This window comes from Bufo bufo, chromosome 4, assembly GCF_905171765.1.
Source record: "Bufo bufo chromosome 4, aBufBuf1.1, whole genome shotgun sequence".
NCBI lineage: Eukaryota > Metazoa > Chordata > Amphibia > Anura > Bufonidae > Bufo > Bufo bufo.
Window position 1 is genome coordinate 407,799,279 of NC_053392.1, and position 18,002 is coordinate 407,817,280.

The window sequence follows — 18,002 nt, forward strand, 5'->3', positions numbered from 1 at the left end:
GTATGGTGGTGACAATTGCCAAACAATTATCCACCCTTACTTTCTATATTTTTATATCTTTATATTCTATATATGCTTACTTTTATTGATTCGCGTATTGATATTTTACTCCTATTCATACTCTACTCCCACTGACATGGCACAACAGTAACGGGGGTTCTCTTCCCCAATGGAGGGGTGGATTGAGTAAATGTATATTAATTTTCAATGTATGACTTTTTTAATTGATTTTTTGTGGTTGATGTTTATAGGAAATAAAATGGATTTTGGTCACACCTACATTGCTCTCTGCTTGTGACCAGGTGAAGAGTGCCAGTTCATAATATTTCATATTCCATGTGTATTTATTTTTGTTTTTTCTTCCATGTATTTCTAACCACAGTCCACGTGTTAATTTTCCTCACTTAAATGTTCCAGGAGTGTGTGCTTTAGACAGGACTTTACATGAAGGCAGTCCCCTCCCACTGTTTTTTACAATGCTGTAAACCTGTAATAGCTATCATTCAGCAATGTCTCAGTTAATCCTAATATATCATGGTTCTCCTCAGACATTAGTGATTCCAGTTCACCAATTTTATTGGTCAGGCTTCTGGCATTAGTATACATACAATGTTGTGCCTTTTCATGAGTGTAAACAGTTATATCTACTTATTTTAATTATAATGGGTATTCATTGCCTTTAAGAGCAATGTTGATTTATATTCACTATTTTGTATGGATTTTCATGTAGGCCGAAGTAAGTCCATGGGAAGATTACCGTGCCTTTTAAAGAGCTAGTGTTATTGTAAAAATTATTATATATTTAGACAATTAGAAGATACACGGCACCTGCAGATTTAGAGGCTTCATTGTATTTGTTATCTGGACGTGAATTCCACAGTGTGAGAATTGTCTATATGTTCCTCAAAGTATACATTCATGTATCAAAATTTGTCCATCGGCTCTAAGACAAGGCCTCCAGATGTCAGAGGTGTGTAGTATTGAAAATATCATGCATGTATGAGTTAACCATTAATGCTATGATACTTATAGCTTATACAACAGTGCCACCTAGATATGAGCAGTTAATACTACACCAGTAGCAAAAGTGCATTCTGGGTAGTATTATGACCATCCAACAATGATTGGAAAGTTCAAAACTAGGAGGGTGTGTTCATCTGATAAGTTTTGGGTTAAGAAACCAGATACCAAAAAGAGAAAAAAAATTAAAAAAGGACAGAAAGAAAAAACAAAGAAAGAAAGAAAGAAAGAAAGGGAGATCTCTGGAGAAAGATTTGGATTATCGGCAAAACTCTTGAGAGCTGACTGCCCCAAGACTCTGCACATCACTTGACCCTTGGGTAATGTATATTTTAGTTTTATGTAGTTTTGATCTAAAATAATTGGCTTGATACTTAGCCAGATACCCGCTCATTTGCGGACGTGTAACATTAGCTGCTACATCAATATTTTCGCTTGATTTCAGTAACGATGCATATAACTGAATTAAGGGGATAATATTGGAGAAACTCTCTGTTGGGAATCTTTATATTCCCTAGTTTGATATCAAGCCAATAATTTATAACTTTTTTTGCAATACTATCCCATATCTGAGATTGGTCATCATTTTGGGCAGAGCAAGGGCTCGTGTCTGTCATTTTCTTGATTGAGTTTTGCGCATAATCTATTGATTTTATATCTCTCACAATTTTAAAGCCATATTGCATAATAATCTTGTGTTGGTTGAGTAGTGTTTTGTTGGCACCATATAGTGGCGAATTCTGGGTACTGCATATCATTGCATATTATTGAAATTTTCGTTGATTCATTTTTGATTGTATTTTAAACTATTGTATAATAAACCATTTATATTTTTGCATAGACGCTTGTACCCTGTATTACTGATTGCACAAAATAATCAGGTTCTCGATTGAACTCTTTTTGAGATGTTTATGTCCATCTCGCGGATCAATATCATTTGCATAATTTTTCTTTTGATCCGTTCATTATATATATATATATATATATATATATATATATATATATATACACACACTGCTCAAAAAAATAAAGGGAACACAAAAATAACACATCCTAGATCTGAATTAATTAAATATTCTTCTGAAATACTTTGTTCTTTACATAGTTGAATGTGCTGACAACAAAATCACACAAAAATAAAAAAATGGAAATCAAATTTTTCAACCCATGGAGGTCTGGATTTGGAGCCACACTCAAAATTAAAGTGGAAAAACACACTACAGGCTGATCCAACTTTGATGTAATGTCCTTAAAACAAGTCAAAATGAGGCTCAGTAGTGTGTGTGGCCTCCATGTGCCTGTATGACCTCCCTACAACGCCTGTGCATGCTCCTGATGAGGTGGCGGACGGTCTCCTGAAGGATCTCTTCCCAGACCTGGACAAAAGCATCTGCCAACTCCTGGACAGTCTGTGGTGCAACGTGACGTTGGTGGATAGAGCGAGACATGATGTCCCAGATGTGCTCAATTGGATTCAGGTCTGGGGAACGGGCGGGCCAGTCCATAGCATCAATGCCTTCGTCTTGCAGGAACTGCTGACACACTCCAGCCACATGAGGTCTAGCATTGTCTTGCATTAGGAGGAACCCAGGGCCAACCGCACCAGCATATGGTCTCACAAGGGGTCTGAGGATCTCATCTCGCTACCTTATGGCAGTCAGGCTACCTCTGGCGAGCACATGGAGGGCTGTGCGGCACTCCAAAGAAATTCCACCCCACACCATTACTGACCCAATGCCTAACCGGTCATGCTGGAGGATGCTGCAGGCAGCAGAACGTTCTCCACGGCGTCTCCAGACTCTGTCACGTCTGTGACATGTGCTCAGTGTGAACCTGCTTATATCTGTGAAGAGCACAGGGCGCCAGTGGCGAATTTGCCAATCTTGGTGTTCTCTGGCAAATGCCAAACGTCCTGCACGGTGTTGGGCTGTAAGCACAACCCCAACCTGTGGACGTCGGGCCCTCATATCACCCTCATAGAGTCTGTTTCTGACCGTTTGAGCAGACACATGCACATTTGTGGCCTGCTGGAGGTTATTTTGCAGGGCTCTGGCAGTGCTCCTCCTGTTCCTCCTTGCACAAAGGTGGAGGTAGCGGTCCTGCTGCTGGGTTGTTGCCCTCCTATGGCCTCCTCCACGTCTCCTGATGTACTGGCCTGTCTCCTGGTAGCGCCTCCATGCTCTGGACACTACGCTGACAGACACAGCAAACCTTCTTGCCACAGCTCGCATTGATGTGCCATCCTGGATAAGCTGCACTACCTGAGCCACTTGTGTGGGTTGTAGACTCCGTCTCATGCTACCACTAGAATGAAAGCACCGCCAGCATTCAAAAGTGACCAAAACATCAGCCAGGAAGCATAGGAACTGAGAAGTGGTCTGTGTTCACCACCTGCAGAACCACTCCTTTATTGGGGGTGTCTTGCTAATTGCCTACAATTTCCACCTGTTGTCTATCCCATTTTCACAACAGCATGTGAAATTGATTGTCACTCAGTGTTGCTTCCTAAGTGGACAGTTTGATTTCACAGAAGTGTGATTGACTTGGAGTTACATTGTGTTGTTTAAGTGTTCCCTTTATTTTTTTGAGCAGTGTATATATACACAGACGAAGGCATTGATGCTATGGACTGGCCCGCCCGTTCCCCAGACCTGAATCCAATTGAGCACATCTGGGACATCATGTCTCGCTCTATCCACCAACGTCACGTTGCACCACAGACTGTCCAGGAGTTGGCAGATGCTTTAGTCCAGGTCTGGGAGGAGATCCCTCAGGAGACCGTCCGCCACCTCATCAGGAGCATGCACAGGCGTTGTAGGGAGGTCATACAGGCACGTGGAGGCCACACACACTACTGAGCCTCATTTTGACTTCTTTTAAGGACATTACATCAAAGTTGGATCAGCCTGTAGTGTGTTTTTCCACTTTAATTTTGAGTGTGACTCCAAATCCAGACCTCCATGGGTTGAAAAATTTGATTTCCATTTTTTTTATTTTTGGGTGATTTTGTTGTCAGCACATTCAACTGTAAATGTAAAGAACAAAGTATTTCAGAAGAATATTTAATTAACTCAGATCTAGGATGTGTTATTTTTGTGTTCCCTTAATTTTTTTGAGCAGTGTATATATATATATATATATATATATATATATATGAAACATTTGCTTTATATACCCGACATAATATGGAGGTCCCATCGAGATCGAGTTTATTCTTTGATTATTTGTGCAAATAGTAAAACGTTCCATACTTTTCTTGGCTATCCAGATTGTTCATAGATCTGTGTAAAACTTTGTTGTAAAAAAAATGAGTGCAGCTGGTAGTGAAGCGGGTAGTGATGTTGCAACAGGAGATAGTCCATCTAGCCCAGAGCAGTTAATCCATAACATTGTTGAATATGTCAATTCACATTTAAATTTGGATTATGATGTGGCTGCATGGATAAGTGAGTTGCAGGCAGAAGCCAAGAGAGAATGTGTGGATGTATGGACATCACTTGGCACAGTCAGGAGACATCTAACTTATCTTGATGTGCTTAAAAATATCGACAGTAAAAACCAACACCTCTTAAAGATGTTGCCATCAATTCTGTATGCATTATTAGAGGTCAGCATTTTCTCAGAGAGTAGACCTGTGCATATAATGAAAATGCAAACATATGTGTCCCATACGGAGGAAAGATTAGAATCTGCAAAGGCATAGATCGAAGACTTAAAATGCGAGCTCGATCACAGCCATGCTGCCTATCACAAATTAAAAAGTGAGGCAGAGGAGCTGCACATCCATTATAGCAGTCTGCAGCAAACAAACAAACTAAGCCAAACTGTAGCTAATGTTGAAAGTGTTCTGTCTGATCATGAAGGATCTCCAGACCCTCCAGTTCTCACACCCCAAAATGCAGATATGTCATTATCACGTGCTCTTAAAGTGCAATCTGAGACCCTAAGCGACCCAAGGGTGATGGCATGATTACACAGGAGGCCTTAACCCAATTAAGTCAGGCGTTTCAAGCTGCAACTGCCTTACTAGACGCTAGACACGCAAAAGGCCACAGAAGTGCCCCTCCACATCCTCCTCTAGAGAGGAATGTTAGGGTTAAGTCACCTGTGCCAAGTGGGTCTGATGGAAGTGAGCAGAGCGTGAGTGATTGTGACAGTGATGTGAGAAAGCGTGTGATCCATTCCCTACCACGCAGGCATAAGATTGCCGATCAGGGGGATGAGAGTTTCAGATGACCAACATATGCTGAGGTGGTCTCTAGAAAGAAAAATACTCAGTGTTCAGAAAAGGATCAGAGCTCAAGTATCATTAAGTTTCTAAATGTCACTCTGCCCAAATTCTTTAAAAAGGGTTCTTCTGAAATTGCCAATCACTTAGAACTGTACCAGTCCACCATGGATTCTTTAAAATTGTATTCTGATGGGGACCGGATCAGATTCCTACCATAGGCATTTGATGGTAAATATCGCCACTACTTTCTTTTATTTAGGTAGAGGGGAATTCAGTAAGGCAGGATGTTTTGCACAAGGTCAAATTAGAATTCGGCCCTTACTGTACTGTGACTGCTGCAAAACATGAGATCTATAAACTCACATGTAGACCCAGAGTCCCCGGGAATTCCTCCCTATCCTTAAAAATGCCTATGGGTTGGCGTATAGATCCCCAAACTGGGAGTCTGAGGCGTTTAAACAACTGTTTTATGATGCAATGCCCATGCAAATTAAGCTTGGCTAGAGATCTTGATCTTAAAGCTCCCTTGGACAGGTTGGTGACGGCTGCCACCTCACTGTATAATATCAGTGAATGCCATGCTACAGGTGAGAGAAGATATAAAAAGTCCCCAGAACAAAAACGTAGCAGAAGCTATGGTAAACCCTAGCTTCAAATTTGAAATGCAGCCACGTAAGTACCCTCAATCTACAGGACCTGTCCAACAAACCCAGCGATAACAGGTAGGACCCAAGCAAACAAAACCTCAGAGCCCCAATGGGGACCCAATATTACAGTAGGGGTGCCCAGGGATACAGGCGCTGGAATAACAGGCCCAGATAACAGAAGGAGAGTAGACCTGAACCCCCTACTTCACCTAGAAGTCGGTCACCCACTTTTAATAAGGGCACACCACAAGTCCAAACTGTGCGCAAACCAAACAGTCGATTGGATCAGTCTTTTTTAGGGGCAACTGCAGGACCCAGCTCAGCCACATAATGCAGGCAGAGCGGGGTCAGAGCCCAGGCCGGTGCAAGGCTACCGAGATGGTTGTAAAAGAATCTAATGTGATTTCTAATCCTATTTTGCCTTGCAGCGTTCTTGACCCTAAAACTGAGACGAAAGAGGAGATGTCTAACATGTTGTCTATATTACAGTCTAATCATGATGATTCCTGCACTAATGTGTCTTCTCCAGTGAGTAATCCTATCATCTCAGCGTCAATCTGCAAGCTGCCGTCTGTAAGCTGTGATGTGATCCAGTTTTCCCCAAAGGTGGGGGCTGCTGCCGCCACGAGCAACAAGAATTCCAAGAATTCACCACCGGTTGCGACACTGCAGAAAGGTAAAATCCTTAACAAGTGTCAAATAAATGATCACCCTGATTTCTTATGTGATTTATTTCAGATTGAAGGCCGATATTTTCTTGATTCTTATCTCCTAGATGAACTTATCAGGCTAATCAGGGGTTTACTTGACACAGAATCACAAGCCACTATATTGTCATATAGTTATTTCCAACAGGTATTGGATGTGACAGCAAAGAAGCCAAGATTGAAATCATTGATGGCTCTTTGATAAGTGTCGGCGGAGACACTTTGCGGCTCACCAATACATGGAGAACCTACGCAAGCACCTTCAGCATGCTTTTGCATTTGCCCAGAAGAATCTGGAGAAAGCAGCCGTGAGCGCCAAAACCTACTATGATCTGAAGACTACTCAAAAGGAGTACCAGATTTCCGATCAGGTTTATCTCTATAACTTCGCCCGGGATCAGGTGAAGAAAGGGAAGTTCCTGCCTTCCTGGAAGGGACCCTATGTCATTATTTACAAATTGTCACCTGTGGTCTACAAGATCAAAATTCCTAAGGGGGATGAATTTAGAGAGAAATGGGTGCATATTATTCTGTTACGTGTTTGTCATCCTAGGTCACAAATTTGCCAAATGGAAGGATTGCCGGATGATGAGGAGTAAAGAGATATCAAGATTCCAGACGGAAACCAAGGATTGGTATAGTATGAACATACAAATGTACTAACCTATCCTCATGTATTTTCCTCTGTAACTAATTATCTCTTGACTCACTTTTGAATCGAGAACTTGCTCTTTTCAAGAAAAGAAACTATGCCAAATCAAAGATTTATGGTAGTATGAACTCTTTTCTTGCAGGAGTGAAAAAAAAAAAAAAGTGGAAGATGTATGTACTTATACACTCACCTAAAGAATTATTAGGAACACCTGTTCTATTTCTCATTAATGCAATTATCTAGTCAACCAATCACATGGCAGTTGCTTCAATGCATTTAGGGGTGTGGTCCTGGTCAAGACAATCTCCTGAACTCCAAACTGAATGTCAGAATGGGAAAGAAATGTGATTTAAGCAATTTTGAGCGTGGCATGGTTGTTGGTGCCAGACAGGCCGGTCTGAGTATTTCACAATCTGCTCAGTTACTGGGATTTTCACGCACAACCATTTCTAGGGTTTACAAAGAATGGTGTGAAAAGGGAAAAACATCCAGTATGCGGCAGTCCTGTGGGCAAAAATGCCTTGTGGATGCTAGAGGTCAGAGGAGAATGGGCCGACTGATTCAAGCTGATAGAAGAGCAATGTTGACTGAAATAACCACTCGTTACAACCGAGGTATGCAACAATGCATTTGTGAAGCCACAACACGCACAACCTTGAGGCGGATGGGCTACAACAGCAGAAGACCCCACCGGGTACCACTCATCTCCACTACAAATAGGAAAAAGAGGCTACAATTTGCACGAGCTCACCAAAATTGGACTGTTGAAGACTGGAAAAATGTTGCCTGGTCTGATGAGTCTCGATTTCTGTTGAGACATTCAAATGGTAGAGTCCGAATTTGGCGTAAACAGAATGAGAACATGTATCCATCCTCTGATGGCTACTTCCAGCAGGATAATGCACCATGTCACAAAGCTCGAATCATTTCAAATTGGTTTCTTGAACATGACAATGAGTTCACTGTACTAAAATGGCCCCCACAGTCACCAGATCTCAACCCAATAGAGCATCTTTGGGATGTGGTGGAACGGGATCTTCGTGCCCTGGATGTGCATCCCTCAAATCTCCATCAACTGCAAGATGCTATCCTATCAATATGGGCCAACATTTCTAAAGAATGCTATCAGCACCTTGTTGAATCAATGCCACGTAGAATTAAGGCAGTTCTGAAGGCAAAAGGGGGTCCAACACCGTATTAGTATGGTGTTCCTAATAATTCTTTAGGTGAGTGTATATGTCATACAATATATTACAGGCGCAAGATGGCGTTGAGGGTTGTTGCCGTTATCGACATCGTCCTAATCTTGGGGAAGGAGTTCCAGGCCGAGCCAATTGCTGTAGCGGGCCCTTCATCTGGGATCATGCTGCAGGATACCACGGGATTCATCTTGACGAATAAGAGAGTTCTATCCCAAAAGATCTACATCAGTTTGGATCCACGTGTCTTCGTCGAAAGACAGTTCAACATTTCCGAGATTTTGTCTTCGGAGATAAAGATGTGGTGTCAAATGCACATCGGCTATTCCCAAGAAAGGATCACGCAGATCCTGGAACAGACATGGAAAACCATGACCAGAGAACAGTTTTCAACAAGTCGACGAGCAAAGCGGTTCATTTCTGCAATTGCAGCCGCCATAATCTTTGGTGTAGTGGGCACTGTCATTGCCACCGGTGTATCAGTTGTTAATTCACTCTCAAATAAGACATTGGAACTTGAGATCGGTTCACTGAAAAGGAACCTGATGAGTATTCATGCAGAGATGGAAAATCAGAAGCAACATTCATCGGACTTATATTCCGTTATGGAGGACACTATCGTCACTACCAACTTACACTCAAAGTTAATGACTCATTCAATATATCTTCGTGAGAGTAACAAACAGTTTAAACAAGAACTAATGTCTCTAAAGGATCCGTATGAAAAGCGTTTTTGGACATTCCAACATAACCCAATTTATTGCAATGGATTATATTGTAATGAAGGGGGATTTGTTGTGTCTTTTCATGAGTGTAAACAGTTATATCTACTTATTTTAATTATAATGGGTATTCATTGCCTTTAAGAGCAATGTTGATTTATATTTACTATTTTGTATGGATTTTCATGTAGGCCGAAGTAAGTCCATGGGAAGATTACCGTGCCGTTCAAAGAGCTAGTGTTATTGTAACAATCTATTATATATTTAGACAGTTAGGCTGGGTTCACACGGGCTTTGCGGGAAAAGGTGCGGGTGCGTTGCGGGAACATGCACGATTTTTCCGCGCGAGTGCAAAACATTGTAATGCGTTTTGCACGCGCGTGAGAAAAATCGGCATGTTTGGTACCCAAACCCGAACTTCTTCACAGAAGTTCGGGTTTGGGATCAGGGTTGTGTAGATTGTATTATTTTCCCTTATAACATGGTTATAAGGGAAAATAATAGCATTCTTAATACAGAATGCATAGTATAATAGCACTGGAGGGGTTAAAAAAAAATAATTAATTTTTAACTCACCTTAATCCACTTGCTCGCGCAGCCGGCATCTCTTCTGTCTTCTTCTTTGCTGTGTACAGGAAAAGGACCTGTGGTGATGTCACTCCGGTCATCACATGGTCCATCACTTGATCCATCGCCATGGTAAAAGATCGTGTGATGGACCATGTGATGACCGAAGTGACGTCACCACAGGTCCTTTTCCTGTACACAGCAAAGAAGAAGAAAGAAGAGATGCCGGCTGCGCGAGCAAGTGGATTAAGGTGAGTTAAATTTTTTTTAATTTTTTTTTAACCCCTCCAGCGCTATTGTACTATGCATTCTGTATTAAGAATGCTATTATTTTCCCTTATAACCATGTTATAAGGGAAAATAATAATGATCGGGTCTCCCTCCCGATCGTCTCCTAGCAACCGTGCGTGAAAATCGCACCGCATCAGCACTTGCTTGTGGATGCTTGCGATTTTCACTCAGCCCCATTCACTTCTATGGGGCCTGCGTTGCGTGATAAACGCTCAATATAGAGCATGCTGCAATTTTCACGCAACGCATAAGTGATACGTGAAAATCACAGCTCATGTGCACAGCCCCATAGAAATGAATGGGTCCGGATTCAGTGCGGGTCCAATGCGTTCACCTCCCGCATTGCACCCGCGTGGAAATCTCGCCCGTGTGAACTCAGCCTTAGAAGATACACGGCACCTGCAGATTTAGATGCTTCATTGTATTTGTTATCTGAACAGTGTGAGAATTGTCTATATGTTCCTCAACTTATACATTCATGTATCAAAATTTGTCCATCGGCTCTAAGACAAGGCCTCCAGATGTCAGAGGTGTGTAGTATTGATAATATCAGGCATGTATAAGTTAACCCTTAATGGTACATTGCTTATAGCTTATACAACAGTGCCACCTAGATATGAGCAGTTAATACTACACCAGTAGCAAAAGTGCATTCTGGGTAGTATTATGACGTCACATTCCTTATCAATGCACACACCCATCCAACAATGATTGGAAAGTTCCAAACTAGGAGGGTGTGTTCATTTCTTTAGTTTTGGGTTAAGAAAGCATATACCAAAAAGAGAAGAAAAAAAAAAAAGGACCGAAAGGAAAAACAAACAAAGAAAGAAAGGGAGATCTCTGGAGAAAGATTTGGATTATCGGAAAAACTCTTGAGAGCTGACTGCCCCAATACTTTGCACATCACTTGACCCTTGGGTAATGTATATTTTTGTTTTATGTAGTATTGATCTAAATTAATTGGCTTAATACTTAGCTAGATACCTGCTCATTTGCGGACGTGTAACGTTAGCTGCTACATCAATATTTTCGCTTGATTTCAGTTACGATGCATATAACTGAATAAAGGGGATAATATAAGGCTACTTTCACACTAGCGTTCGGAGCGGATCCGTCTGATGTTTCATCAGACGGATCCGCTCCGATAATGCAGACGTTCGCATCCGTTCAGAACGGATCCGTCTGCATTAAAACTTTTTAAAATTTTCTAAGTATGAAAGTAGCCTGAGCGGATCCGTTCAGACTTTACATTGAAAGTCAATGGGGAACGGATCCGCTTGAAGATTGAGCCATATGGTGTCATCTTCAAGCGGATCCGTCCCCATTGACTTACATTGTAAGTCTGGACGGATCCGCTCGCCTCCGCACGGCCAGGCGGACACCCGAACGCTGCAAGCAGCGCTCAGGTGTCCGCTCACTGAGCGGAGCGGAGGCTGAGCGCTGGCAGGCGGATGCATTCTCAGTGGATCCGCCTCCACTGAGAATGCATTGGGGCCAGACGGATGCGTTCGGGGCCGCTCGTAAGCCCCTTCAAACGGAGCGCACGAGCGGACACCCGAACGCTAGTGTGAAAGTAGCCTTAGAGAAACTCTCTGTTGGGAATCTTTATATTCTTTAGTGTGCACAGAGCACAGAGCAGCAGGGAGATGTGTGAGATCCTATTCACCCTAATAGAGCTCTATCAGGGTGAATAGCACAAGGGATGAAAAGATCCAGGTTCTAGTCCCTAAGGGAAGAAATGGTTATTAAATAAAAAGTTTAAAAAAACTAAAGAAAACACCAAGATACTAAAAGTTTAAATGGCCCCTTCCCAGTTTTACATATAAAATTTACAAACAATAAAGAACATATTACATATCGCCACGTCCCAAAAAGTCTGAGCTATTAAAACATTAAAAAATATTTCCGCTCGGTGAAGGCCGTAACAGAAAAAAAAACTCTGAACCACGCAATTCACCATTTTTAGTCACCTTGTTCCCCAGAAAATGTCCCTGGATGTGAGAGGCATGTGGTGCTGTTTTCTCCTATATGTAGTGCACCTGCGTCTCATCTTCTCAAAGTCCTTTTTTTTTATTATATGCATTTTAAATTTGGCGACTAAAAAATGTAATTTGGCTCCTAAATTATTTAGTTTAGTAGCCAATGGCTCCTGGTCATTTTTTTTTGTCTGGAGCACTGAATATTCTTGAGTTGGTTGAGTAGTTTGTTGGCACCATATAGTGGCAAATTCTGGGTACTGCATATCATTGTATATTAATGAAATTTACGTTGATTAATTATTTATTGTATTTTAAACTATTGTATAATAAACCATTTATATTTTTGCATAGACGCTTGTACCCTGTTTTACTGATTGCACAAAATAATCAGGTTCTCGATTGAACTCTTTTTGAGATGTTTATGTCCATCTCGCGGATCAATATCATTTGCATTGTTTTTATTTTGATCAGTTAATTTTTTTTTTTATATATATATATATATCTATATATACATAGCCTAGTTTAATTTAGTGTCTTTACCAAGTGGAAGATTCTTCTGGGATCTTTAATACAGACCCCAGACCAGATCACCTAAATGAATAATGAAGGGTCTGGTCTGGCATCTGTATTATGGGAGGTCTGGTCTTTGGTGTGTATTAAGGGGGAGTTTGGCTTGGGGTTTGTAATTATTTATGCAATCGGATCTGGGATCTGTATTCAGGGGAATCTCTTCTGAGTTCTATATTTATTTTGAAGATATATATGGGGCTTGACTCCAATTTCTGCTATTTTTTGGGGGGATTGTTGTAATGCTTTTTGTGTTTCGTTTTCATTGTGTGATAACGTGACAGTTTTGCTTTATTTTGCAGGTTAGCGCGATTACCAATTTTATATGGTTTGTTTAGCTACTTTTAAAAATAAAAAACTTCTCAGCTGTGTGTAATGCCGCTGGCACCTACACTTCTGGGTGGACTAAGACTCCGGCATCACACACTGATTAGGATTGCAGCTGCAGGAAGGCTCTGGCTGTAAGTATTCTCCACCGTCACCAATGAGCACCTGTAAGCAAATATAAGCAATAGAGCATCAGCAAAATCACGCATTCCTATTGGAAGGGGTGATTTGCTTGAACACACTGCCACTGACTATTTACAGTTATATTTACAAGAAATCATATTGGTGGCACAGCAGCATGAGTAGACATGGCTATCTCTTCTAGCCCTGTCAATCAAAGCGGAGGAGGAGTGCATTGAGCACTGAGGGGCATAGCATTAGAGGTGCTCCAAGAGCTCCGTCCACCCTTCGTGCTACCTAATTTGCATAAAAATAAAAGTACACATCTCAGCAGCCATTTAAGATATATATATATATATATAATTTTACTCATCGTGCTCAACCCTACCAGGCAATATGCCTGGTTTAAAAGGCTTGATCATGCTAAAATATGCTCTTTAAAACAATTTATATTTAAATAAAGAAATCTTACCAAGTTTGTCCACAAGACTGATGTATCATGTACACATAAATCGCTGGCCAAAGGTCCTCAAAGGGCGTAATGTCAAAGTGATATCTAAATGATACAAGACACAATCATTACATTACACAAATGTTGTGCAATAATCTAGACATCTTTGTTGCTCCTGCAGCTGTAGAATATGTCAGTGATACAATAAGAAATAGCGATTTGAATATATGGATTGTAACTGACTTTTTGCAACAAGGGAAGGTTTAAAAAAACAGGATAAAAGATCGAATTATCTGAAGAAAGAGGAATGCCAACATGGAAAGCTTCTCACCAGGATACTGTGTTATTAAAGATTTTGTATGGCAAACCAACCATAAACCTTCAAAACACATGAAAAGCAGCACTATAAGTGAGCATTCAAACAACCACTAAACATTTGCTGATTGGAAAAGAACCACCATGAAATAGGTGCCTTTTGTATACATAACTGCAGATAAAACCTTTAAAAGGAGGCTGTCCCACCTGCCCATATGCCATATAAAAGCATATGAACTTCATAAAAGGGTGTTATGCTTAGCAACATTTTCTATATGAGCCAATCTGCTGGGCAGCCATATTTCCTCTGCCATGTTTTCGGCAATACACAGTCAGGTGTATCTGCATCAGCCATTTGCTGACAGTCTTGGAAGCCTGACACAGTTTAAGGGTACATTCAGACAACCCTATGAGTTTTGCAGACCGCAAAACACGGATACTGGTCATTTACGTTCTGCCAGCCCTATAATAAAAATGCCTATTCTTGTCCGCAATTGCGGACAAGAATAGGACATGCTGTATTGTTTTTTTGCGGAACGGAAGTACGGATGCAGACAACACATGGTGTGCTGTGCGCATCTTTTGCGGCCCCATTGAAATGAATGGGTCTGCATCCAATTGTGGAACGGCAACCTAAAGCAACCTGTCATGTTGAAAGCAGTGTTTGATCTGCAGGCATCTTGTTGAATGCCAGGAGGAGCTGAGTATACGTATCAACTGACTGCCTTCCATGCTTGACAGTGCTCTGTCAATCAGTAAGTAGGATGATTTTCATGACTACTGAGTATAGAAAGGGCAAGGATTTCAAGGAATTACAAGTTACACTGAATCTTTTACTATTAGACCTATATATCAACCTGTCAAAAACCCATGCTCTATGATGTAATGCTGGAAGATCAAACAGTTTATTCAATGACAGGCTCCCCTTAAAAGAGTTTTCTGTACTGAGGCAACTTCTTCAAGTAGAAACACAGTAAAAACGCAAAGAACATAAATCCTCAAGCTATTTAAAGTTCAAAAAATACTATGGTAATTTATCATGAGGGGAACATTTGAAGTCAGTTTGAATCTGTGTTGGAATACTTTATGGCACATTTCTCAAATGTCGCATGTTACATGATAAATTTGTGTTATCCTTAAATCTAACACTTTTGTCTAGAAAAGCTACTCCAGTTTTTCTACTCCACCCTCCTACTAGACTGAGATTGTGACTTTTTAAAGAAGTCTCAGTGATAAATCTGGAATGAAACTCATTAACATAGCTAACCATGGCCATTTTCCCAGCCATATTTCTAAAATACAAAAAGCTAAGTTTTTGCGCAAGTGAGCCCAAAAAGTTGTAAAAGCCCCCTTCTGAAGCCAGAATTCTGGAGTCAGGGCCTATATCTATAAACTTATGTTTACACTTTACTCACAATTCAATCTCTTTACAAAGAGGTGCTGGAAGGGTACAGTTCTTGAGGTTCTGCCATTCTTCTGAAGTGCAGATGCTGTGATAAGACAGTTTCTCTAAAGTCACACGGTAAATGCATTCAGAGTGGCGTATTCGATGGTACATCTAAAATACAGAACATGGGAAAGAAAGAATACAATAAAACAAAATGACAAAATAACCATGGTGGCTTTTTGCATGAAGGTACAAAACAAAGTTCTCACTTCAGAGACAAGATGATCACAATGTTTCAGCAAGTTTACTTTAGAATTAGCACCAATTTCTGTGTGACTTCTTCCACCATTTCAGTCACAAAGTCAAAAGAGTAAAATAATTAAATTAATTAAAATTTTGTAGATTCAGAAGTAAATTCAGCAAAATAAACTCACATTTGCACAGTGTAAGGCTAAAGCACAGAAAACAGCAAACATTTTGAAGTTGTTCTCATCTGTTTTGGAGAAGGCACTTCCGCTTAGTTTGTTCACCATCTGTACAACACCAATAACACTCCCTCTGCTTACAATAGGCATACACAGGATATTCTTCGTTGTATAACCTGTATAAAGGTCTACTTCCCTGCAGAAAAACAAAAATAGCGATTACTTATAGTCATTTTCTGTAATATGGTCCAAATAACTTCCACATCTTTCATAGCCAAATAATTGTTTAGGACGAAAAAAAAAACCGTTATGCCAATCACATTTAGTCTTTGTTTCATCAAGAAGACCAAACAAACCCTTTGGAAAGAGAATTTCTTTGGGATCCATATCTACAACAATGTTCTAATGGCTATGGATTTCTTAAGAGTTTGCTGCAGATTTCACACACTGCAATGCTAAACATGCAGATTTTACTGCAAATGTCAGCCTATTTATTGCTCGTTGTGCCTGGCTCTCACCAATGATCACTTTGATACCAGTAGAGATATGTAGATGTATCTATTTCAAACAATTGGGCATTGATTTTGCCATTATGACCTTTTGTGATAGCCGGAGTCTGGCTACTGTACAGAACCCCTTTCTTACAGCATGTACTGTAGATATACTACACTCGACATACACATTCTCTTTCTGGCGTGGTGCTGAAATATGGTAATTGGATGGGTGGTCATTACAGGTTAGATGTAAAATAAATGTGCTGAACCTGTATAAACCATGCATCCAATTTCCACAATGTGTTACCAGGGCAAAAACATACAAGGTTTTGACTACACCTCAACCACTACGTGTGAATTCATCCTAATAAGACCCTTAAAGGGGTTGTCCAGGCTTTTAGTATTGATGACCTATCCTCAGCAAAGGTTATCAATATCAGATCAGCGGGGGCCTAACATCCAGCACCCCCACCATTCAGCTGTACGAGGAGATGTGCCATCTCCCTTCTCTCTTCCTGTCCACTGCTGCAGTCTATGGTCTTTGCCAGAGATCGCAGCGGTGAACAGAAAGAGAGAAGGGAGAAAACATTTGCGCGTGCCCCGTCTCCTCCTGCCAGGTGTCAGACCCCCGCTGATGAGCTGTACGAGGAGACAGCTGATCTGATATTGATGACCTAGTAAAAGCCCAGACAACCTTTTTAAATGCCTTTGTGAGCTGGATAATAGAAACTCTGTGTGCTCATTACTTTATAGGTAGCTCATAGCTGCCTTTGTTAGGCCACATTTAGATATGGCAGATGTCGCAGATTTCCTGTGTGTGGATTCGCACAGTAAACAGTACATAAATCAGGCAAGTAAAAATAAAATATAGCACTGTTAACATTTAGAAAATTAATGAATATGCCGTGAATGTAATTTGGCCGAAGAAAGACATCAGTCCTTAATCTTGATATGACTTGTGTGTGCAATATAGATTTCCACTATTTCTATAATTCAAAGCCACTTCAGGAGATGAAGAAGGTACCAGAAATCAACAGTGTTTTTTGCATGGACACAGAGCTTTGCTCATTTGCCATAACAGAAGCCATGCATTAAACAGTAAAAAAAAAACATGGGGGTAATTTTTCAAACTGGTGTAAAGTAGAACTGGCTTAGTTGACCATAGCAACCAATCAGATCACCCTGTACGGCACAAAAATGTGCATATTAGTATACACCCAGATTGTTAATTAATAAGATGACTCAAAAATGTAATGATAGATGACAAATGGTCACATCACTGCTTCATCCACAGCAAAACATATTTGAGGCCCATAAATGGGTGAAGAAGAAAAAAAAGAGACGCATCTACTGAACACCGCTTTGTTCCAGCAGCAAGGCCCCTCTCCCTACTCATTCGCTGACTGGCATCCACGGTGACAGTGGCGTAACTACCGGGGAAGCAGGGGAAGCAGCTGCTTCGGGGCCCGGGCTGCCAAGGGGGCCTGGCGTCGGCAGCGTGTGTGACAGTTTATTTTCAAGTTCTATCGATGTCTTAACTGTTCAGGGCCCCTTCACAGCAGCTGACCAGGCTCGCTCGCTAATATGATCTAATCTTTCTGTCTCCTAAAGTCTTCTGATCTGTCTGGGATTCAAACCCACGACCTCCAAAGTCTGAGTGTATCAGAGGCAAAGCATTAACCCTCACAACCATAAAGGCTGCATTACAACTAACTGAGATCTACTGTTATAGCTGGCTAAGTGTACAGCTATACACATGACAGCTGCCCCAACACACCCAGCACTGCTATATCTCTATATGACAGCTGTCCCAGCACACTCAGCTGGGACAGCTGTCTTGGCCCTCATCTATACACATGAGCAGCTGTCATGTGTATAGATGTACACTTAACAGTAGAAGT

The 18,002-nt window shown here is 41.0% G+C and overlaps 1 protein-coding gene across 3 annotated transcripts in view; it reads right to left on the bottom strand.

Moving 5' to 3' along the window:
• PDE10A (phosphodiesterase 10A) overlaps window positions 1-18,002 on the bottom strand; it is a 384,127-nt gene that overhangs the window by 84,817 nt on the left and 281,308 nt on the right. For all 3 annotated transcript variants that reach the window (XM_040429292.1, XM_040429293.1, XM_040429294.1), the window contains exons 13-15: window positions 15,617-15,803; window positions 15,211-15,353; window positions 13,502-13,585 (exon numbers count right to left, since the gene is read on the bottom strand). In XM_040429292.1, coding sequence (XP_040285226.1) covers window positions 13,502-13,585; window positions 15,211-15,353; window positions 15,617-15,803 — 414 coding nt within the window. The remainder of the gene's footprint in view (window positions 1-13,501; window positions 13,586-15,210; window positions 15,354-15,616; window positions 15,804-18,002) is intronic.